General features: G+C 41.6%; 1 protein-coding gene across 5 annotated transcripts in view; it reads left to right on the plus strand.

The window, feature by feature from the left end:
- Positions 1–1801: 1801 nt before the first annotated feature.
- Positions 1802–24411, plus strand: part of LOC133383691 (uncharacterized) — a 44653-nt gene continuing 22043 nt past the window's right edge. For 3 of the 5 annotated variants that reach the window (XM_061624864.1, XM_061624868.1, XM_061624865.1), the window contains exons 1-8: positions 3669–3735; positions 10029–10105; positions 13221–13405; positions 15457–15683; positions 17859–18011; positions 19380–19494; positions 21469–21619; positions 24021–24184. In XM_061624864.1, the coding sequence (XP_061480848.1) occupies positions 3693–3735; positions 10029–10105; positions 13221–13405; positions 15457–15683; positions 17859–18011; positions 19380–19494; positions 21469–21619; positions 24021–24184 (1115 nt within the window). In that variant the 5' untranslated portion in view covers positions 3669–3692. Of the gene's footprint in view, positions 1878–3668; positions 3736–10028; positions 10106–13220; positions 13406–15456; positions 15684–17858; positions 18012–19379; positions 19495–21468; positions 21620–24020; positions 24185–24411 lie in introns of those variants that run through there. The other 2 variants (XM_061624866.1, XM_061624867.1) reach the window with 2 other exon arrangements.

Below are 24411 nucleotides of genomic sequence, written 5' to 3' on the forward strand. Positions count from 1 at the left end.
ACTCTGGGAACTTGAAGAAAGAAGGTCCAGGATGGGTTAGAAATGATGATAATCCATCATCTATCAAATACAGCAAATTTGAATTAGCTGTATTTAAGACAGAGACTGTTTTGAACAAGTTTTGTCTTTAATATGGCTTGGCAGAAATGTCACTGGTCAAATGACTCAGTGCTGTTTTTTGAACTAAGGCACAAGGCTGTCTTTGCTTTTGTATGGAACTGCTGAATCCTGTTGAACTATGGAACTATAACTATTATATGTTATCTACCTTGGCTGAATGCCAATCATCAACTTTAATTTGCATTCTTCAGTTCTTTATGTCTAATTCTACTTCCATGACCTTATATGAATATTCATTGCTTGTTTAAAGTCCCCCTCTTATTTTCCCTTTGGTTGTAAATGTGCTTTGTGCCTATTCTAAGCTTTGAAATACTGCTGGTCTTTTTAAATTTACAAGCATTCTCATGGATGCTCTCAGGGCTGAAGGACAACAGAAAAACACATATCAGAATAACAACCTTTGCTTGCAACTTCAGGTTGGGCTTCTCTGTTGGGCTTAAAATCAAATATCTTCAGGATTAGGACTTAATTTAGATTTGGTTTAGTATAAGGGGAGGAAAGAAATTTCTCATAGATCAATCCTAGTCCCATCACAGGGATTTATACTTTCTTTAATTGACTAATGCGTTAGCTGCAAGTTATGGTGCAACAGAGTATTTAAAGCATGCCTGACCTGCCATCTCCTGCAGTAAAGATCCAGGATAGAACCTCTTTGAGGGTAAGTCATCTCAGATAACTTCCTTAATATATATATATATTATTTATTAATATCTCATTATTCTTAACGGGTAAAGAAGGATTTTTCTTTTCTAAATAAAAAGTGGTATTTTAAAGAAAAATATCAGTCCAGCAATGTGATATAAGCTCATGAATGCTTATGTCCCTACTGAAGAAGAGTCCTCTGGTTCAGAAAGCAGCTGCAGGTGTGAGTATCATTTGCTTACTCTGCTAACCAAATCCTTGTATGTGTGCAGCTTTGATTGTGTCCTAGTATTGCTAAATCGTTTTTTTTAAAAATTGACATTCAGGTCTTGTGTTAATTGCTGTGGAAAAAGAAAAGAGAAAAAAATCTATTAAAACCCAACACTGCTTAAGACTGGGATCCTTAAAGGACCATATCCTTCCATATGTCTGTCCACTTAAAATAATGAGGGTCATTTTCCACATTCCGCCACTATCACAGGTTCAGTTAATGGTGACACAGGAAAAGGCTTCTGTGGTAGTGCCCACTTTGTGGAACACCCTATTCCAAGAGAACAATGTGGCTCTCTCCTTGGTGTTTACAGGCTAGCTAGACTATTTCTATTTTAACAAGCCTTTGATGTGGCAGCTCGGCATTTAAATTTGTTATAGCTTTGATTTTCTTTGGGTCTTGGATTTGTATAACTACATTTTCATGGTTTGGGTGTGTGTATTTTTTGTATTATCATTAATTTGGAGTCGTCTCAGAGGAGGAGTGCGATATAATTTTAAATAAATAAATAGCTTTTAAAAAATAGCCTGTAAGCCACTTTGGGTATCTCAAGATAGAAGTGGAAAACAGGATATAAATGTTTTAAATGATTATCGTCTATGGAACAGTGGCATTCTGGTATAAGAGGAACACTTAATAATATTAAGACCAATTATTGTTCATTTAAGTATTTGGAAAAGTATCATTATCCAGTCAGAGAACAGTGAGATCTGATCAGTAATTTTGTACAAGTCATAACTTGCCAATGCAACATTATAGTCTCCCGGTATTATACTGATATATTCCCCTAACTGAGATGGTAAGAGAAGACTAATGACTGAAGATTCAAGACTGTCACCTACTGGTAAGTTTCAGTATTGATTATGTTTGTGTATTGATTATGATAAATAGGGTGGTTTTTCTTTTTGATGAGTTGATGTGTATCTGGCATAAATTTTACTATTTTACCACGTCAGCTTTGAAGTAGCCTCTTCATATATGCTGCTTGCACTAGAACTGTGAGAAATGCTGGAAAAAGCACCAGCTTCTTGGAGGAGCAAATTTCCCTTTTCTGGTTCTGGTAACTCTATGGTTATGTGAAATCCACAGAGAAGATATTACCTTCTATAGGCCAAGCCTTTGGTGTGCTTTTTTATCTCCTCTGCCTCTTTGTCCTTCGTTCTCATGGGGTTAAAGGGAAATAATAGCAATCTCTAATTTTATTTTCTAGATTCTACTTTGTGCAAGCTTGCCTCCATAATGGGGAAATGCATAGAAATACTAAAGAGTCCCATTTAAACACAAATGCAATAGTAATACATCATAATGCACAACTGCATAGTTTTCAGGACAGGATATATTTTAAGAGGGGTAAGGAACCTCGGGAGCCAGTGTGGTGTAGTGGTTAGGGTGTTGGACTATGATCTGGGAGACCAGGGCTTGAATCCCCACACAGCCATGAAGCTCACTGGGTGACCTTGGGCCAGTCACTGCCTCTCAGCCTCAGAGGAAGGCAATGGTAAACCCCCTCTGGATGCTGCTTACCATGAAAACCCTATTCATAGGGTTGCCATAAGTCGGAATTGACTTGAAGGCAGTCCATTTCCATTTTCAAGGAACCTCAGGCTCAAGGGCTGATGGTTGCTCCCAGGGCTCTCCCCAAGCCCCTCAACCGCTCTGCTCTTCAAGTGCTCTCAAGTGTGTTTATCTGGCTAGAATGTGTCCTTGAACTGCAATACATCCTGTTGCTTGCCTGGATGGAGAGATGTGTACATGTAGGTGTGTGTAGAAAGCTCTGGCTTTTGCATGCCTGGAATGCTCCATCCAGTTTGACCTCTGGTTCCACCCACTACTCCCATGTAGCCACTGCAAGGTTGGCCATGAGAGAATGTAACCCTTAGGCTGAAAAAAGGTTTTCACTCCTGTTTAAGGACTGTCCTGATGCCCATTGCCAAGGAAGTTTCCCATGCAGTTGTATCAAGCTGTTAGCAAGCAGCTTTTCAGCATTATGCTGTCTACAGCATGGTCATCCAGAGGTGAGTTTTGGCAGATTCCCTGGCCGTCATTTAAGAAGTAATCATGGGAGGATGGCAGAAACCATACCATTCTCATGCATCCCTTTGCTCCCAGATAATAATAATAAAAATGTGAATACAGCATTTTCCTTAATGCAAGAACCTTGGAGCAACCAGACAGTTTGTGACATAACTGCTACCATCCCACGCAGTGTTAAGTGAAAACTGCACTGAATGGAAAGAAGTTACCCTTCATTGTAGATACAGCCAGGAAGTCATTATCTGGGTAGACTGATCTTTTGCTGACACTGGAATTAAGCTGTTCAGTGCAACAAAAGCAAGTGAAGTATTTGAGAAGCCATGACTTGCTCTGCCACCCAGTAACTGAAGGAAAATTGCTCAGCCTAGCAACTGCTGTTTGATGGGGGAGGTGCCTAAACCTCAGGTTGATGGGCTGAGGGCTATTTAGCACTTCACCTGTAAACCATCTGCAGAGCAGCCTCTGCGGGGGACAAACAGGTCCTTGGGAAGATTGAGAAATCTACCTTGCTCCACCCAGTGACTCAGTTGCCACCAACTGCATACACTTCCCCAGTAAACAGAGCTTCAGTTGAGTGGAAGCAAACAGGAGAAGTAGCAAAGTCTTCCTCACAATATCCCATGAAATGCACATAACTGAAGGGCCCAGAACCAAGAGTCCAGGAACAGGTTAGTATGATTTCTTCTAGATAATGGTGCGATTCAGGGATAAGCAGATGAGTTGGAGGGCGAGTCTTCTAAAGTAAACTTCATACTTGGAGGACAGAGCTGGAATGCAGCTATGGCCATAGAATAGTCATATAATGGCAAGTTTCCCTTTTTGGCATCCATCCCATATATGCTTTGCTTTACTGAAAAGGACTGTCCCACTGGGAAAAAAAACACCTACAGAGATGATCTAGAGAACAGTAGTGTATGATGGCTAGGCAACAACCTTTCCCTCTCCCAGAAGCCAAAACCTTTTTTAAAAAGACTTTTAAAACTGGCAACTTTAAAACAAATGGGGAGAGAACAACCCCAGACTTTCCCACATGGCCAAGATGAAAACTGGAACACTCTTAAACACTTATAAAAAAACTTTAACATATATATATACCGACATAAATTACCAAAACCCACATTAAAGCCAAAATCAATACGATCTAACAATGTTCAATATTTAATTTTAGCTGTCAGCAACTGTTACACATAATGGTTAATATCACTACTGCATTAATATTCAGCAGCAAACAGACACATTTTGCAATGTGAAGTCTATAATATAGTGAATCATTTGTCTGCACATCTATATCATGGAAACAATTTTTCCAAGCATTTGTCTAAACTTTGCCAGCCAGACTTTCTATAATGGCAATATACCAAAGGTTGTAAAGTTGTCAGACCAGTAATTGCTGCTATAGATAGGTAAGTGACCAGGTACTTAGAGACCCAAGTTTCCTTCAGAACAGAGCAGATTAAGAATGGCTTGCTAATGGACAGTAACAGTGAGCTGATGTTTCTAGATATAGAGGCAAGATTGTTGCCTAGTGGCCTTTCATGATGAATAGACAAAATACCATATGTCTGAGTAGAGTTTAGAAAACAGTTGAGAGATTGGCAATGTAGTCAAGAACAGGAGAAAGAGATCTGATTTTGTAGCTGCCGAAAGGAGCCTGTGTTTGAGGATATTCAGTTTAGAAAGATTAAGAAGTTATAGAATGATGCATGAAGTGGACTTGGGGTCATTCCATAAAGCTGATTGGCAACAGATGTGAGACAGACAAGAGGAAGTACTTCTTTACACAGCATTTATGGAATGTACAGCCACAAGATGTGGTGATGCCCAATGGCTTCAAAATGAGGTGAAACATTCACAAAAGGAAAAGAACAATCAAAACGGAACCTCCATATTCAGAGAGTTAACCTCTTCATATGGTCATTAGGAGACAAGGCTTATGCGACTAAAGGTAACTCAGTGAGTGTCTAATTGTAAGACTGACATAAGAGTGAAATGGCTCCAACTGAAGCTTGTTTTCTAGATTCATTGTTCTGTTCTCACTAGGCTTCTGGGTAAACAGGGGCCTTGCCAGCAGCAACAATGTGGGCAACAAGCAAAGCAGTATCCAGGGCCAGTCCAAGATCAGGGTCCAAGCAAGCAGAGTTCACAACAAAGTCAGAGCAGTCCAAGGGCAGGGTCCAATCTGTCCATGGGCAAAGCAGGGCAATAGGCAAATCCAGGGCAGTCCATAGTCAGGTTTGGGGCCAGCAGGAGATCAGCTAACAGGCAGAGTACTGTACACTGTTGATTCATAGAAGTTGTTCTGGCAGCTCTTCCAGCTTAGCCCTGGGAGTTTTGAGCTGTAGCTGCTGGAACCTCACCCCATCCTTAGCTGACTCCTATCAACGTCCTTTGGCCAAAGGGCTCCTCGAGATGAGGGTCTTACTCCTGAGAAGGCCTTTGTTCCTGAGGACTCCTTCCCTTCAGTTGGGCCAGGTTCTATATGGCATTTGAGATAATGTCTCTCCCTTGGGCTTGGAACTTGTTTGGCCTTGATGTCAGAGGCTGAACTTGCTCTGAGTGTGGATGGCTCTTCCTCAGCCTTATCACAGGACTGTGGCTCCTCGCCCCCAGATGGAGCCTGGATGTAAGGCTGGAGCCTGCTGGTCATCCTGTAATGAAGACTCCCTCAGCTGGGACCTGACATTTATGTATAATGCAGTTCACAGATTCATATATGTTGTTGCCACAGTCTGAGCATTGGTACAGCCTCTTCCCTGTGTGGATTCTGTGTTGGTAATAAAAGATGTTATTAGTCAGAAAAACTCTTGTTTATGTATACACATTCATGTGAGTGTGAATCCATTTGTGAAGTTTTCTGCTCTACTTGATTTTTTTCTATCTTTTAGCATTTCTGGATTCACAGGATTCTCTTATCTGTGCATTCTTTATTGTGAAGGTGGTGTTTTATCTGTGATTGAAGCTTTTCCATACTCTAAGCCAGTGGTGGGGAACCTGTGGGCCTAATTAGACACACCAGGCCTCCCCATTTAACCCACAGGGCCATTTTGGCCAAACGACGTCCCCTGACCCAAACCTGAGATCAGGTGTGGGGCAGGTAAAGACGTGGCTCTCTGCTGAAAGTGGGGTTTGTAGCTGATGCACCTGCAGAGTCTTTGCTCTCGCAGTTTGATTTCAAAGAAAAACAGGCCACCAGTGATTGACAGGTGAAGAGTCCCGTCCACTGTCAATGTTGGCCCTTGGAGAGAAGATAAAGTTCTGGTTGACTGGCTGGATGCAGTTCCCCAACACTGCTCTAAGTATTCATATGGATTCCCTGCTATGTCAGCACTATTACTATAATTAGTTTTGAAGGAGAGGTCCTCTTGTGGATAAGGAATTGGTTAAGAAGCAGAAAGCAGAGAGTAGGAATAAACGGACAGTTCTCCCAATGGAGGGCTGTAGAAAGTGGAGTCCCTCAAGGATCGGTATTGGGACCTGTACTTTTCAACTTGTTCATTAATGACCTAGAATTAGGAGTGAGCAGTGAAGTGGCCAAGTTTGCTGATGACACTAAATTGTTCAGGGTTGTTAAAACAAAAAGGGATTGCGAAGAGCTCCAAAAAGACCTCTCCAAACTGAGTGAATGGGCAGAAAAATGGCAAATGCAATTCAATATAAACAAGTGTAAAATTATGCATATTGGAGCAAAAAATCTTAATTTCACATATACGCTCATGGGGTCTGAACTGGCGGTGACCGACCAGGAGAGAGACCTCGGTGTTGTAGTGGACAGCACGATGAAAATGTCGACCCAGTGTGCGGCAGCTGTGAAAAAGGCAAATTCCATGCTAGGGATAATTAGGAAAGGTATTGAAAATAAAACAGCCGATATCATAATGCCGTTGTATAAATCTATGGTGCGGCCGCATTTGGAATACTGTGTACAGTTCTGGTCGCCTCATCTCAAAAAGGATATTATAGAGTTGGAAAAGGTTCAGAAGAGGGCAACCAGAATGATCAAGGGGATGGAGCGACTCCCTTACGAGGAAAGGTTGCACCATTTGGGGCTTTTTAGTTTAGAGAAAAGGCGGGTCAAAGGAGACATGATAGAAGTATATAAAATTATGCATGGCATTGAGAAAGTGGATAAAGAAAAGTTCTTCTCCCTCTCTCATAATACTAGAACTCATGGACATTCAAAGAAGCTGAATGTTGTAAGATTCAGGACAGACAAAAGGAAGTACTTCTTTACTCAGCGCATAGTTAAACTATGGAATTTGCTCCCACAAGATGCAGTAATGGCCACCAGCTTGGATGGCTTTAAAAGAAGATTAGACAAATTCATGGAGGACAGGGCTATCAATGGCTACTAGTCATGATGGCTGTGCTCTGCCACCCTAGTCGGAGGCAGCATGGTTCTGAAAACCAGTTGCCGGAAGCCTCAGGAGGGGAGAGTGTTCTTGCACTCGGGTCCTGCTTGCGGGCTTCCCCCAGGCACCTGGTTGGCCACTGTGAGAACAGGATGCTGGGCTAGATGGGCCACTGGCCTGATCCAGCAGGCTCTTCTTATGTTGTTATGTTCTTAAACAGGATATCATAACAATGTGCACTACAGTCTGCCTCCGTTGTCTGAAATCTTTGCCATATGCTTAGAGTGCATATGTCTTCTCTTGTGTGAATTCTTTGATGTGGGGAGAGTTATCCCATGACTACTGTTCTTTCCCCACTCCAAGTATTTATATGGCTTCTCCCTTGTATGTGTGTTTTCATGGACATTTCCCACAATGGAGGGATGTGAGAAGTAAGGTCCCTCAAGGATCTGTATTGGGACCAGTGGCTTTTAACTTGTTCATAAATGATCTGGAGGCAGATGTGACCAGTGATGTGGCCACATTTCCTGATGACACAAAATTGGTTGGGGTCATAAAAAGAACAATATATTGAAAAGAGCTCCAAAATGATTTTTCCAAACCGGTGGGGGAGATGGGCATTAAAATAGTAAATGTGCTTCAATGTAAGCAAGTGTAAAGTGATGCACACTGGAGCAAAAAACTCTCATTTCACATTTACACTCACTGATGGATCTGAGCAGGTGGTAACTGGTCAGGAAAGGAATTGTGGTGTCATAGTGGGCAACTCAAAATGTTGACCCAGTGTGTGGCAGCTGCGAAAAAGGCAAATTCCATGATAAGGATCATGATGAAAGGGACCAAAAAATAAAACTATTGATATATAATGCCTTTATACAAATGTGTGTGTGACCACACATCAAAAATGATATTATAGAACTGTAAAGGTGCAGAAAAGGGCAACCAAAATGATCAGAGGACCTCAGCAACTCTCACCTGAGGAAAGGTTACAATGTTTGTGGTTATTTAAGGGGGGAAAGGCAAATAAAGGAGGACAATAGATATGAATAAAATTACACATGATGTAAAGAAAGTGGATACGGATATGTGTTTCTCCATCACTTATAACAGTATCTGGGGCCATCCTGAATGGTGGGAGATTCAGAACAAAGGAAGTACTGCATCACACAGTGCATAGTTAACTAAGGAATTTGCTTCCACAACATGCAGTGATGACCAACTTAGACAACTCTCAAAAGGAGATTAGACAAATTTATGGAGAACAAGGCTATTAGTCTAATGGCTACTAATGAATAATGGCTACTAGTCATGATGGCTATTACTCTACCTTCAAGATAGGAGGCAGTGTACTAGTTGCTGGAAAACAATGCTTGTTGCAGGAGAGTGCTGTTGCCCTCATTTTCTGCTTGTGAGCTTTCAATATGAATCTAGACAGCCACTATGGGAAAGAGGATGCTGACCTAGATATGCCTTTGATCTGATCCAGCAGGGCTTTTCCTATGTTCTCATATGGCTTTTCTCCTTGTGAATTCTCTGATGTCTAGTAACTGAAGCTCTTTTCATACTTCAAGCATTCATGTGATTTTCCTCCTGATGGAAACTCTTTCCACACTCAAAGCATTTATATGAATTCTCTCTTGTGTTAAGTGAATGATGTTTAAGGTGTCCTATATAATAAAAAATCATGCTACAGTTTGAGTATTTAAATATTTTTTTCTTCAGTGTGAATTCTTTTATGTCTAGAAAGGGACAAGCACTGACTTTTCACACTCCAGGTTTTATAATTTCTTCCCTGTGTGAACTTTATAATGTCATTTACATTGCTCACACTCTGAGCATTCATTTTTTCCCCTGTGTGAATGATTTGATGCCTTGTAAAGGATGTGCTCTGACAGATTCTCTTATCACATTCCATGCATTCATATGGATTCCCTGTGGTGTTTGTTCTTTGATGTTCATTAAGGTCTGTCTGTTGAGCTTTGCTATATTCTGAGCCTGTATCAAGGTTTTTCTTCTGTGTGTATTCTCCAAAGAGCATTATGTCTTGCTTTCCATCTCAGTCTTTCTCCCTACATGGTGCACTTGGTTCTTTACTTGCTTCTGTCTGTTCCCCCCCCCCACCGCCGCCCCTTGGATTGGGGTTTTATGGAAGTCCCCAGCCTGAAAAGGAACAGTTTTCTTCTTCTATTCCTGTTTCACTTTTCTTTTTCTGTTGTGCCTCCTCTTTATATCTGTCTGCTTCCAACAAAACTCCACTAACTTTCTTCTCCCACCTATTGCCCCTATTGAAATGTGGAGAAAAAACAGGCAAAAGTGTATACAAATATAGCCCAAAATTAAGGAATGCATTCAGATAGATACCATTAAAATCAAGATAACATTTTTGTCAGTTTCTGTCTTGCTATATAGTTAAAGAAGCTTTGAGACTTAAGTAGGAAAGTGCATCTTATTGTGTACTAAATCTCTCCTTAATTGACGTTCATGTCTTTTAAATTTTAATTTATAGCCTACCCTCTAGTGATATATTGTTGATCCTGAATGCTGCAAAGGTTTTTGAGAGTTGTAAACTTCAATGTCTTATACTGCCATCTTGATTTTTGTTTTTCTTTTAGAACATGAGCTTCTAGAGGAGCTGCTTACCTACGATGACCTCTTTCTGGAAACTTTCAATGCTTTTCTGGCTCTGCCTGTGAGTAGAGCTTACACCTTTGCCTGTTGCTGAGGGTATTGGCTGGATGAGAAGAATACATTGTGGCTTGCTGTCGTTCTCAGAGAGAGAAACTTGGTCATTTACACATGTGCATTATTTGAAAAAATGTAAATAACTGCTGGTGGTGGAGAGATTTATGGGTAAGGGCTATTGCTCAATGACAGAGCACATGCTTTATGTGAAAAGGTCCCAGGTTCAATCCTTGGTGTCTCCAGGTATGGTTGGGAAAGATTCCTTCCTGAAATCCTGGAGAGCTGCTGTCAGTCAATATTGACAATACTGATCTAGATGGACCAATTGTTAGACTTTGTATAAGGTAGTTTCCTATTTTCCTGTGAGATCAGGACTGGGCTGGGAGGCAGGGGGTATGTGCTTCCTCCTAGGATTTTTGGGAGAAATTGTCTTCTTTTTAATTTGTGACATGACGGACAATGACAACCTCTTTTTTAAAAACGATAGCTTCTTTTAAGAACAGGAACAATTTAAGAATAGGATCCTATGAAACTATCAGTGAATAAGGCAGAGTGAGTGCACAACAAAAGCCTCATCTGAAAGAACCCCCAAAAGTCTCTGCTCACTCAAGAATTTCCCTAACTGAGGGTGGATTTTTATGATCACAGTAGCCTTATAATTACTTAAGTGATCGCGAAAAAGCAGTCTGTATAGTAGCAAGACCCTTGAAGAGTTAAATATAGAACTTTTTATTATGGGCTAGAGTTAGACTCCACCCCTTGGACTTTCCTTTGCTCCGCTTTTCATTTTGAGTTGTGCTGTCTACCAAGCAAGTAATAAAGAGGCATATTTGTTTGCCTGCAGTAAAAAGTAAGAGTTGTTTATTCTGCAGTTATTATAATGAGCACAGCAGGATTGGGTGCTTTTTGCTAAAGGGTGAAATAAAGAGATAACTTAAAGTGATCTTTAAAAATGGCTACCCTTTAAAAGCACTCACTGTATTCACAATCATATTGGCTTCTTTTTCTTGACTAGTTGATGCAAAGGATAAAAACAGTAATAGAGGAATAGAAATATTGCTGTGTACACTACAGTTAGCTAGCTAGCTGGCTGGATATCTAAGCTATAACTCAGGCCTAATTTCTGATTTTCCCACTATATGCAGCTCAGCATGAGGCCATTTCAGGGTTTCTGGACAGAAAAATAACTCATCAACTGGTTAATCCCCCCCCTACTATTGCTTTGCACAATTAGTTTCCAATTGCTTAGTTTGTCATTTATATGAAAAACGGAAATGGACTGCCTTCAATTCAATTCTGACTTATGGTGACCCTACAAATAGGGTTTTCATGGTAAGCGGTATTCAGAGGTGGTTTTACGATTGCCTTCCTCTGAGACTGAGAGGCAGTGACTGGCCCAAGGTCACCCATTGAGCTTCATGGCTATGTGGGGATTCAAACCCTGGTCTCCCAGGTTGTAATCCAACACCTTAACCACTACACCACACTGGCTTTCAGTTATTATGGCATTGCAATGACACAAGCCTAGGAATAATTGACCTCTTCAGCTCTCTATTCCCTCCCTCCTTCACTCCCTCCCTCCCTCCTCAGTTTGTAACCATTTTGTTACCAGTTGTAACCAACCATTTATTTCGTAACCAATCATTTATATAGCAGCCAGTTAAAATTTTTCCCTTGATTGTCCAACAGGAAGGAAAATCTAAAGGCCAGGAACAAGACTAGAAGGAGGGACTCTCAAGGAGGAGCTAACAAACACACCCTAAAATATTTATTTTTTCTCTGCCCTTGCTTAAAATTGTAGTATGGACAAGTTTGTTTTTCAGGTGGAATCTAAAATTGAGATACCTAAAGCAGCATCAAAGCCAAGCTCAGGAGCTCACTGTCTTTATCAAAGTAGTTCAGTTCATGAAGAATCAGAACACAGGGACAGACCACAGAAGAAAGGGGACTGTAGCTGTAGGCAAAGTCAAGCTTTTGAGTCTGATATTCCTGGGGATCTCTCAAAGAAGGGTGAGACAATTCAACAGATTAAACTTTATTCATGTAAATTAACGCAGTCTCTGGATTAAGGCGGAGTGACTGGGAAGGTCACTGCAGTGCCTTTTCCTGGCCTGGCCCTCACATCCTCTTCATCATTGGGGGGGGGGTTGGCTGGCATGTGCACCTCTTCCCCCCAAATACTCCACCTGGAAAAGTGCCTGCCCCACCTAACAAGGAAGGCTGGCTATAGGGCTGTTGGGAGGGGTAATCCTTTCCCCTCCTCCCACTGTAATTCTGATCAAAATTGCTCCCTCCCCTGAGATGTCAATGGAGGTTTCACTCCTAGGGTTAATAACAGCTCCAGGGAGGAATTTTCATTGGGATCTGCATTGGGTGTGGAGGGAAGGATAAGCACTATAGCCAATTCTATTGATGCTACAGAAACCCGGCATGCTGCTTGTATTCACACAATTAGTGTTGCATCTCATTAGGCTGTTAATAATTGAAATGGATGCAAATTTGAACTTGTCTGTTAAAAGGTACCCGAGGCTAAGAAGCAGGTGTTGGGATAACACAATCCTAAATCACATGGCCATTCTTGGCTTCTCATCTTCAAGGAACTATTAAAAAAAGTTTTTTTTTAAAAAAAGTTGAAGCATAAATGAAGCTATTCATAAACATATTTGCACTTTTTTTTTTTAAAGAGGTAACCTTAGGTATTATACTTGATGCATGAGAGTAAGGCAAGTCTAAGTGCTTATTTGCTTGCCACTCCAGCATTCCACGTTCTGGTGTGTACATTTGTACCATCAGTTGGAAAGCCAGGTGTTGTGATGGCTCAAAAATACTGTGGCTGCATACACATCATACATTTAAAGCACATGGCTTTCCCCCAAAGAATACTAGGAACTGTAGTTTGTTAAGTTTGCTGAGAATTGTAGCTCTGTGAGGGGTAAACTACAGTTCCTAGGATTCGGGGAAGGGGGAAGCCATGTGCTTTAAATATGCTTTAAATGTGGTATGTGTTTGCAGCCTATGACTGTCTTCACTTCTATTCTTCATAGAACTAAATGTGACCTCTGCAGACTGGTCTGCCTCTGTCATTTTCCTGCCTAAAGGGAAGCTTTTTATCTTTTAAGTAGGCTTTCCCTCTTAGACTGCATTATGACCGGCTCACAGGACGGCTACTGGAGCTGGATGGCTTCCTCTTGGAGTGTCCCAGCCAGCTGCAAGTTGGGCCAAGTTCTCCTTGCTATGGAGCAACTGATACAGAGAGAGAAAAAGCCCTGAGATGGTTAGTGCAGGAGCGCTTCCTCCCATTTCAAAGGTTGAGTATATATTTATTTATTTATTAAACTTCGTATCCCACCCTTTCTCCCAGAAGGAGCCCAGAGTGGCAAACAAAGGACAAAACACTAAAAACATCTCAAAACAACTGAATCTGTTTGTATTTTCCTGCCTTTTATGCAATGTCCTTTGCTATTTCTTGCCTTTCCATTGAGTTGCCATGTTGCAAATGTTCTCCATGCTTGGGGAATGGGTGGTGGTGGTGGTAGTGCTGCTGCTGCTGCTGCTGTGACTTCCTGTGTGTCAAGTTTGTTACAGTCATTTGTTTCTTGCAAATAGGAAGATGGACAGGAAGCCTTGAAGCCATTGAATGTCATGTAGTGTGTGATCTACTTACTCTACAGATGAATGAGTCTCTTCCCAGGAACACAGCATCCACCAGTTTATTTGTTTGGCCTGGTTACATCCACTACTACGATTACAATGCCACTAGCTCCTGTGCTTAATTTCATCCCATATTGTATTGGGTCCCATAATTAGTTTCAGAAGCAGTACTGAGCCCTGGAATCTCAATCTTCCATATAGCATTGCAGTACATGGAGCCTACCAAAGAGGATAGTAATTTGAGTGTGTACTTTTCCTTCCTTCATAAGTAATAGCCAAATGTCAAGCATCTCAGATCAAAGGGCAAAGATTGTAGTTTGAAGGAAGGCATTAATAGATATTGTCAAACTGTGTCATAGCAAATCTGCCTAAGGCTGCAGTTATGGGAGACTGTAGTGAACTTATGAATAGGTTTGCATAGGATTGAGATGTAAATCAAGAAATAAACTATTTGGGCATTTGCAAATGCAATTCACAAAGGCATTTCCAATGGAAGGAATCTAGAAATAACTTTTAGTGCAAGCATGGGGAATCTGTGGCTCTCCAAATGTTATTGGAATACAATTCCCATCATTCTTTTTGTAAAAAAAAATTTATTGGCAAACTTAACAAAGAAGAAAAAAGAGAATCAAAAGAATAAGAAAAAACAAAGGAAAGAAAAAGAAAAATATTCTTTTTCCACTATCAGTTCATGTTAAGGATATAATAGCCAACAAGTACATCCAACTTAAGCTAAACACAGAAGTTAATATAAACCCTCTAGGTGTCCACGTGAGATTGACATGTTGAAGAAATATGTTCATATGTAGCCAGGGCAATGAGGTTCTAACATCATTGTGTAATAGTTGGTGTGTGTTTATTCTTCCAGGCTTGAAGTATGTCTCTTAGTGGCCATAAAGGCTTGTAAATCCACTTTTGGTGTCCTTTCACAGGAATATAATTTAAAAGTACATGAACATCTGCAAATACCAAGCATTTTGAAAATACAAAATTGATATGGACAGCGACTTCAGACCAGAAAGAATATATCACTGGACAAGCCCGCATCATATGCCTCAATGAGGCATTTTCAGCATTACACCTCCCACATCTATCTGTACTAGACAGTGCTTTCCTACACAGATGTTGTGGAGTCTGATATACCCATTAATTTTGCTGGATCAATTTCAATTTAAAAACTAAAGATTCTAAAGCAATTTTCCATTGTTTAGGCTATGTGAAACCTTCTAATTCCTTATTCCACACCTCTCTAAGCTCTTGAACTTCTGCCTTACAAAGATGTATAAAACATTTATAAACAGCAATTATGGGTTTGACTTTTTATAAGGATTGGTCATGCAGGCTGGGACTGATGGGAGCTGGAGTCCAGCAATCTGAAGGGCTCCATCCCTGTTTGGGTAGTAACGATAGAACTTACCAGCATTAACCCCATGTTAAGATAGGAGAGCAATTTTTCCATGTCTCTATCATAGATATCCAATGTGAGTTGCCTTTCTGAAGAGGGGAATGAGTGATGACTCATAGTTCCCCCTTTTTAATTTGAAAAACCTAATAGTGTAACTGTGAATATGATGAGTGCACCACCTGAAATAATCTTTTAAGTGGTAAAATGGGTTTAGAATTATGCTTTGGGGCCTGTTCTGTGGCCTCTTGCTTGGAACCTGTCACAGTTTCTGGAGCTTCCATTTGCTGCCTATCTCCTGCTAGGACTCTCTTTTACTTGGAATACAAACTGGCAAAGCTGCTGATATGTCCTTTGGATGAGAAGTACCCAGGGAGTCGCTATGCAGTTCGTGGGTACAGTCGCCAGTCTGACAGTGCTGCCATCTCCAGCATCCCCAGCCATTCATCAACAGAGCAGCAGCCCACTGGAGTCCCAAGCCAGGTGCTGCTAAGACTTCCTAGCCAAACACGGAGCACTCCAGCCTGCCTAGGTGAGTCTCACATAACTCCTGTCTGCTACACCCACAGAAGTAGGTCTCACCAGCCATATCTCAGACCCTTTCCTCTGCTGGGGGAAATTCCGTCACTCTCTTTGCATGCACAGCTCAAAGGTTGCTGTCTTGTTGACTATAAAGAAAACTAAACTATGGTATGACTGCATTTGAGTACTGTCTACAGTTCTGATTGCATTGCCTCAAAAAAGATATTGCAGAGCTGGAAGAAGTTCAGAAAATGATCAAAGGGTTGGAGCAGACACCCCTATGAGGAAGGTTTACAGCATTTGGGACTTTTTAGTTTAGAGAAAAGCTGAGTAAGGTGGGGGCATGTTAGAGGTGTCTACAGTTATGCATGGTGTAGAGAAAGTAGACAAGTTTTTTTCTCTCTCTCATAATACTAGAACTCAGGGTCATACAATGAAGCCAAATGCTGGAAGACTGAAGATGCATAGTTAAACCATGGAATTATTTCCCTCAAGATACGACGATAGCTAAAATCCTAGATGGCCTTAAAAGAGCATTAGACTCATGGAGGATAAGGCTATCACTGGTTACTAGCCACGATGACTATGTCTACCTCCACTGTCAGAGGAAGTATGCCTTTGAATCCAGTTTGTGGGACTCGCAAGTGGGGAAAGCATTGTTGCACGGAGATCCTGCTTGTGGGCTTCCCATAGGCATCTGGTTGGCCACTGTGAGAGCAAAATGCTGAACTAGCAGGGCCTCGGGCCTGATCCAGCAGGGCTCTTCTTATGTTCTCATGTTCTTGAATACATCTGTTCTTTTGACCCTACAGGATCAATACATTTTAGCCCTGATTATCAGGGCCGGTGCCAGGCATGACTGGGCCCTTGGGCACCAGCCTGCCTGGGACAACGGCACCTGCCCTCACCTACCTCTCCCACTGTGTTAAATGCTGGCCACACTTTGCGCACATGCCTACCATCAACTAAGATGGCGGCAGAGGCATCAGCCCATTAGGAAAGCCTCAGCTGCCATCTTGGTTGATGGTAGGCATGCATGCAGCACGGCCAACATTCACCTCAACGGGAGAGGTAGGTGGGGTGTGCAAGCAGGCGTCATGGGCCTGCACGATTGTAGGGGAGGTGCCTGGGAGCCCCTTCTCTGCACTCTGCGGCTGGGTCAGGAGCTGACACTGCCATGGATTGTGGAACAGGAGTGCTACTCACCCACCCACCCTAAGGAGAGGCCCTTTAGGGGCCCTCAACCAGGGCCCGACCTGGCCACCCTCCGGCACCAGTCCTGCTGATTATATCATGAGCTGCACACCTAGAGAAATATTTAAAATTGGGTCGTACTGTTGTCTACCAATAACAATCCAGATTCCTCTTTCCAGGTTAATTGTGTCAGGCAGTTGCATTATTTGGAGCAGTTGTACGACCAGAGTATGTAACTGGCTGATACTCTCTACACAGCAAGTACCAGATGCTAATGTCTCACCTGTTTAGTGGATAGATCAACCTGTTTTCCCTTAGCTTATAGCCCCATTAGTTATAAAACCTCTATTTCCATGAAGACAGGCCCAAGGATAACCTCTGTTGTCTAGCCATAGCACCCTTTCTCCTTCTTCCATGTAGCTGTCATGACTTTGATAGATTTGTTTTCAGTGAATTTGTTTCTTTTAAATGTAAACTAGAGTAAGATTCAGAAAAGGGAATTGCCATGTGAAACTGACAACATAAAATAACTTATACCCTGATAATGTCAAAAGTCAATTTGGAAAATGGCATGGATATGCCCTTTGAAGAAGTAGGAACGCAGCCTTTCTACTGTCTCACTAACCCATTGCATTCCTTTCCACTCTACACTAGAAGCCTCACCATCCAGCAGCTGATCCTTAAATATCTTTGTTCTGATCACTTCTAACATTTATTATTATTCGTAGTAGTAGCAGTAGCAGTAGTGGTAGTAAGACAATTTATATACCGCTTATATTTAAATGAAACTCTAAACGGTGTACAACATAAGACATTTTAAAGAGCAAATATGTACAAAAAAACCCCACAGTCTATAAAATACAATTATTAACTGAACAGAACATCCTCTTTAGTATCAACATTTAGTATTGCGTATAGAAATGAACTACAAAAAAGTACAAGAAGACAACATAGCATAACATCATCTTCTGTCTTTTATGCTTTCCTACAGGACATTTTGCAAGCTCATCTAGTCAAATCTCCAGTGCAATCTCCTTGGAGTTCCCAGGTGTCTTGAGCTTGGCCCAATCTCCAATTGCAGAACATCTGAGCAGGCAGCAGCTATGTGAACTCTTGCGTGACTCTAACATACAAAGAGCAACTGGTGAGAATCCTGCAGCTAAGATGGGGAAACTGGAGATTTGTATTCAAGCAGAAATATAATATTAAGGCCCAATTCATATTGTTACATTCACCCCATTTCCCTAAGTGTCAAGACGATCAAGGGGCAGTGTTTACCTTGATTGGTTTTATTTGGAAGCAGGTCTCATTAGAGATTTAAGGTGTTTCTGTAGCATTTGGGTTTATTTACAAATATATAAGCAGAGCATACCCCAAAAGATGCCTTTTAGCCTTCCTGAGCTCATTCTCTGCCTCTTTCTCAGCCTGCAGACCCTCTTTTATTCCTTTTCACAGTTGCTTGAATAGAAATCAGCCCATCTTTCATCTTCCAGAGGTGTCTCCAGTTAGTCATTATGGACCATTTACTTGTAATTTCCATAACAAAATATGTGCCAGACATCAGTGCTTGGCCTCAGATCATTAAGAAACTTTAAGGAGTCCTTCTGGCCTCATTAACCTTTTCCTGTCCAACTCCTTCCCTCTCCCCAACTTACAACACCTTGCTACCTTGCTGGTAGCAGTCAGATGGCACAGGTGATATATGAATTGGGCCCATGGTATGTACCATGACATACACTAAAGAACACAAAGCAATTTGGACAGCGTTGCAGAGAGGACCAGTGGTGGCTATCTAGGGTGTGCAGCGTCCAAGGGCAAATAGACTCTAGGGGATCCACCAAACCCTGAAATCTTCTCAAATTATCATGTATGTAATTATTATATATAATACCATGCTACACAATTATTCATTATGTAGCCATACATTACTGGATATGATATCATATATGATAACTTTGTTCTATGCAGAGGGTATACAATAATTTTGGCTTGTTTTTAATTTTTTTATCTGACAAAATTCTTCTTGTTATAATGTTTCATCTCTGGTTAGAAGGTATGGAATTGGATACTGGTGTATAATCAAACTAAATGGGAAGCGGCCTCCTAGAATGTGTTGCCCACAACAAAATATGGCTGCCAGTAGAGATGATTGTCCTTTCCTTCCCTGAAAGGCCTGTAAAGTTTTGTTTCTTTAGCTCCCTGTGCCCTTATTATCCCTGCTGTACTGTATCCCCACATGTGATTTTGTGTCATTATCTTCGTCGTCTTCTTCTTCTTCAACAGCTTCTGGCAGCCCCTCCCCCCAGTGCTTTAGACAAAGTTGATAAAATCTGTCCTCGGCCACTGTCAAACTCATTGACAGAAAGAAAAGTCTTAAGGCACACCTGTTGCATGCACTTCTGCTCAGATATATCAATAGGTTCGGTAGGAACTAGCTGGAAGAGGGTGCATTACCCTGGAAGGAAGTGCCAGCCATTTGTGAGTTTGGTTCTGATAAGTGTCTTCATTGCAGGAAGAGTCAGAAGTGTCTGGGCCAATGCTAGTGAGCCACTGGAATCTCCAGTTCATCTGAGCAGAGCTGCTCCTGCCTCCTTGCCTGATCAAGAGTTCACGGAATTCATTGATGAGTAAGTCTGCCTACTAAAAGTGCCATGATGAAGATACCAAATGACTTCTAATGATTTAGGCTGCATACATAGATTACTGTTGCTACATCCTCATCTTGCTTAGATTTGCGAGTGGTAATGTTCAGCTTGTTGTGTGGGCAGAAGTTGCAGATTACTTCTCTAAGCATGGCTGGTGTCATCTGATCCCACAGAGTTCTGTCAAACATCACATCCATACCATACATTTAAAGCACATTCTTTCCCCCAAAGAATCCTGGGAACTGTAGTTTGTTAAGGATGCTGGGAATTGTAGTTCTATGAGGAGTATGTGCTTTAAATGTATGTTGTGGATATGGCCACAATCTGCACAATTTGGTGAATTTATGTTCCAGATTAATTTCCCTTGGGCTTCCTCAGAATCAATATGGATTCAGTCTTGTGACCATCTCTTCCAGAAGTTATTGTGTAATGTTCACCTGCCAAGATACTATGGACTTATGAAACTTGATATCTACTCTGCATTGTATATGATGCAGCTCATTTTTAATGAGCATATAAATGCTGGTTTTCCATGCTTGGAAGCTGTCTGAAGCAAAATGCTGTTGCCTGGAGCAAGGGCCAAGTTCAAGGTTCTAGTTCTGGTGTACAAAGCCCTATATAGCTTGGGACCAGGGTACCAGAAAGACCGTCTTATCCCTTATATTCCCAGTCGTTCACTGCGCTCTGCAGGTGAGGGCCTCCTGCAGATACCATCTTATCAGGAGGTCCATTCTGCACAACATAGGAAACGGACCTTTAGTATGGTGGCACCTACCCTGTGGAATTCTCTCCCCTTAAATATTATTAGGCAGGCGCCATCTCTGTTATGTTTTTGGCGCCTTTTGACGACTTTCCTCTTTCAACAAGCCTTTTGAGACCTATCCCAGTCTGCATCTGTGTTGGAATTGCTTTTAATATGTTTCTTTAAAACATTTTTTTCTAAACAATATGTTTTTTTAACACTTTTTATTTAAGATGTTTTTAAAGCTGTTTTAAAGAACGTTTTAAAAGTTGTTTTGTTTTAATGTATTTTAAGGTCTGTTTTTATGATGTTTTAAAGTGTTTTTTCTGCTTTTATTTGCTGCCCTGGGCTCTTGCTGGGAGGAAGGGCAGGATACAAATTAAATAATAAATAAATAAGGTCATCAGAACATCCAGTAATTACGCCCATTTGTTTTAATCAATTTAAGACACTTTAAGCTTTAAAGATTTGGGGTCCAAGTACCTTAAGGACGTCCTTCTTCCATGTGGTCCTCTCCGCATGCTTTGTTCATCATCTGATAACTTCCTCTGGATTTCTTGGATGCCTAAGGCCCTCTGAGCAGCAACAAGCAGTAGGCCCTTATCAGTGGTGGCATCCACCCTGTGTAATTTCTATAGGCATGCTGTGGTAGTAGGTTTCTTCATCAGCAGAATTTCCTGCATCAGACTAGATGAGCTTTGAGATACCTTTAAATTCTATGATTCTATTAATGCCCCCCTCTCTGAGACTTGCAAGGCACCCATGCTGTATGGTTTTAGACATGTGACTAAAACCTAGTTCTTTAGGAAGGCCTTCAGCTGAATTTTTAAAATCTCCTTGCTATGAATAAATTATAAGGGTTGTAGTCAACTAATGCCTACTCAGAGTAGACCCACTAAAATTAATGAGCCAAGTTAGTTGTGTCTGTTAACTTCAGTGGATCTATTCATGGTAGGACTAGCACTAAATACCACCCTTTTTTTGTTTCTCTACGTAATGTTAATTTGGTTTATTGTTTGCATGTTTTACTATTGTAAGCTCTGAATTTCTTTTTTGGGGGAAAAGTGGTATATACACTTCTAAAATAAATAAAAACTTTATGTTGCATGAGATCCAGGTAGAAACCCAGAAACAAGGATATGTCATAGCTTACAAAACATTGTCCCCATCAATTCCCTATTTTTGACACACTGTTCCATCTCTTCCTTCTGGAGTTATGGGAAGCCATTCTTGGGACCTAGGAAGATTTTGCAGTTTGACCTGAAGGAGACAAGTAGCCCTCAGGAAGGGGAAGGGGATTCATGTCTTTCTAATGGCTTTGGAAATGCTGCTCTGCAGCAGCTGAAAGAAGACATCCTAGGAACTGTGAGTAATGTGGCATCCTGCTGAAAAATTAGGCTTGCAGGCATTCACTTTGTACAGTTCATCTTTCCCTATGGCACCCGCTTCTTGGCTTATTCAGATCCATCCCATTTTGTGATGACTACCAAAGTTACTGGAGAAAAGGTGGTTATCTCAGTCTGTTCAAAGATGGGCCAATGGAGTGTCACTTTCCATGTTTTTCGCACTAGGTATCCCTTAGAACATAAGAAGAGTCTGCTGGAGCAGGCCAGTGGCCCACCTAGTCCAGAATCTTGTTCTCACAGTCGCCAACCAGATGTCCATGGGAAGTTGGAACTTTTTTCTTGGGACATCCAGAAGGCATTCACTGTCACATTATCAACAGTAGCTCTATTTTGGCATTCAGTCCCCTTGCACATGGAACCCTCCACCAGATTTAAGTTTATAAAATTTATATATTGCTTCTTGCTACGAAATGTTCTGAAGCAATTTACAGCCAAAATAAAAATGCAATAATAAAAATCACATATTAAAAGCATATTCAAGAACATATGTCAAGATGTAAACTGCTTTGAGATTTCTTGAAATGTAAAGTGGTATTCAAGTTAAATAAATAAATAAGAATGCAATATTATAAAAGCATTCATTCCCAATATAACCATCCCACTCAACCCAAGACGAGCATCAAAATAAGATGAACATCTGTGCCTGGACCAAAACAATGATAAAGTTGGTACCAGCTGCCCCCCCCAGGGAAAGCATTCCATGGTGAGGGGACTACTACTGAAAAGTCCTGTTTGGGGTTGTAAATTGCATGGGGAGCCTCCATGAGTAAAAGAGGCTCGCATACCTTTGACCTCAAATTCGTGGAGGGCTCCAAACTGGGTAAAAATTATACATTGGAAGGGGCAGGTCTTTATCTCCTCACATATTTGTTTACATGTGAGGAGCAGTAGCGTGGTGGCAAATTCAGAAGTGCAGGGTCCCTTCCTGATAGTCACAGACACCTCCCCTTTCCTCCCCCCCCTTTTTTGCTGCTGCGTTGAGAATGAGATCCTTCTTAATGCCTTCTCCCACAACAACAGATGTCCTAGGAGCGAATAAGCATGAAAAGTGAAAGGGTTAACTAGTGAAAAGAGTCTTCTCAGTGGCTCACACACTCCCTTTTCATGCTAAGTGGCTTGTAGGATGCTAGAGACATAGCGACCCTGCTGGGAACCTGCTCCCCAAAAAAGTAAGGGGTCTAAGTCTCCCCAAGACCCCAGACAACTACACCTCTGGTGAGGAGACTGAACACCTGAGTAGGGCTAGTTATATGTATGTATTTGTTGAGTGCTGATTGCAATTCTGAAACCTTCTCTAATAGTAAGGAGACCTAAACTGTGGTTCTGTACAGATAATGAAGAGTACTTCCTCTGCTAGGTTAGTCCTTTTCTTCCTGCTGTGCCTAAGTACAGAGAATCTGAATATCTCTTCAGTCAATATTCTAGGGAGCTAGCTGCAAACTTGATGTGAGATGAAAGGGCCTCCCCTGGCGTCAGTTCCTCACCGATTGTCATTAGAAGCAAGTTCACTGAGCAGCATGAGAATAGGCCAAACATTGGGGCAGAGCGGGCCTGCATGATTGTGTGGAGCACCAACACACTACAACTGTATGCACGTAAGTGCCCCTTTTGTAGGTTTCAGAATGCATGTGAATAAATGAATTAGGGCTCTAGTACCCAGGTTGCCTAGAAGAGCTGACACCAGACCCATCACTAGGGAAGAGTGTCCCAAGGGCATTTGTTATTCATGTTTAATTACTATACATACATCAGGAGGCAAGACATAGTTTCACCCCCCTCTCCCCACCCCCCTCTCTGCACTTAATGCACACATGGAGGAATGCATGAAAAGGGCTATAGTTCTTGAGATTATTTGTCACACATAGGGAAATAGACACCTCTCTTTTGTCTCAAATACTAGCGTTTCTTGTATAAGCTTTCTCTCAGTCTCTGTTGTTGTAATGGGGGCCCTGGTCCAGCAGCAACCACCAGTCTGTTCTGGTCTAACATGGCTTCAGGCTGGGCTCCAGCAAACAAGATCTGGACGCTCCATATAAAACAGGGAAATAAGTTTGTAAAAACATCCTCAAGTGTAATCTACTGCAATTTAGCCCCAAGTTCCTCGCTTAGGGTAATGAGCTCACATCCTTGAGCCCTGGGTTCTGGGAAAGTATACATCAAGCCCGCTTCTTTGGCCTTATCCAGTGTTTCCATTAGGGACAGGGTTTTTTTTAAGTGTGCTTATTTTTTCCAATTTCTTTCTTTCCTCTTTTACAAGTTAGCCATGGAGTGGGCTATCAGATGTGTAGCTGTGAATAAGTAGTATTCAGGTGCCAAACTTATACCAGCCCTCCTTCCCCTCCCTCCTTCTTGTGTTACAGAGGGCTGGTATGGATAGCTTCAGGGAGTTCCTCCATGGCACTCTGGGGATCCACCTCTTTGAATTCTGGATTGACTGTGAAGATATTATGGAGCACACGAGGCACATGGAGAAGGCCAGAACTGTACCCCAGGAGACACAGCTGTTCTTTTTCAGTGCTCTTCGGTAGGGATGCAAATTTATTTATCAGACTAGGTGTGGAGGGGAATGTCACTCTTGGCAAAACAGATGTGACATAGGAGATCCCTGACTGGGTCTCTTGACCTGTTTATAAAGCACGTTCAGGTGGAACTCCAGTGTTTATTGGAGCAGTGGCATGGGGAGGAAGTGCTTATTTCTAGATCTGAATCACCCCCTAAAGCTGCTATTAGCTCTGCAGCATGGGAAAGAAG

This window comes from Rhineura floridana, chromosome 4 (assembly GCF_030035675.1).
Source record: "Rhineura floridana isolate rRhiFlo1 chromosome 4, rRhiFlo1.hap2, whole genome shotgun sequence".
Taxonomy (NCBI): domain Eukaryota; kingdom Metazoa; phylum Chordata; class Lepidosauria; order Squamata; family Rhineuridae; genus Rhineura; species Rhineura floridana.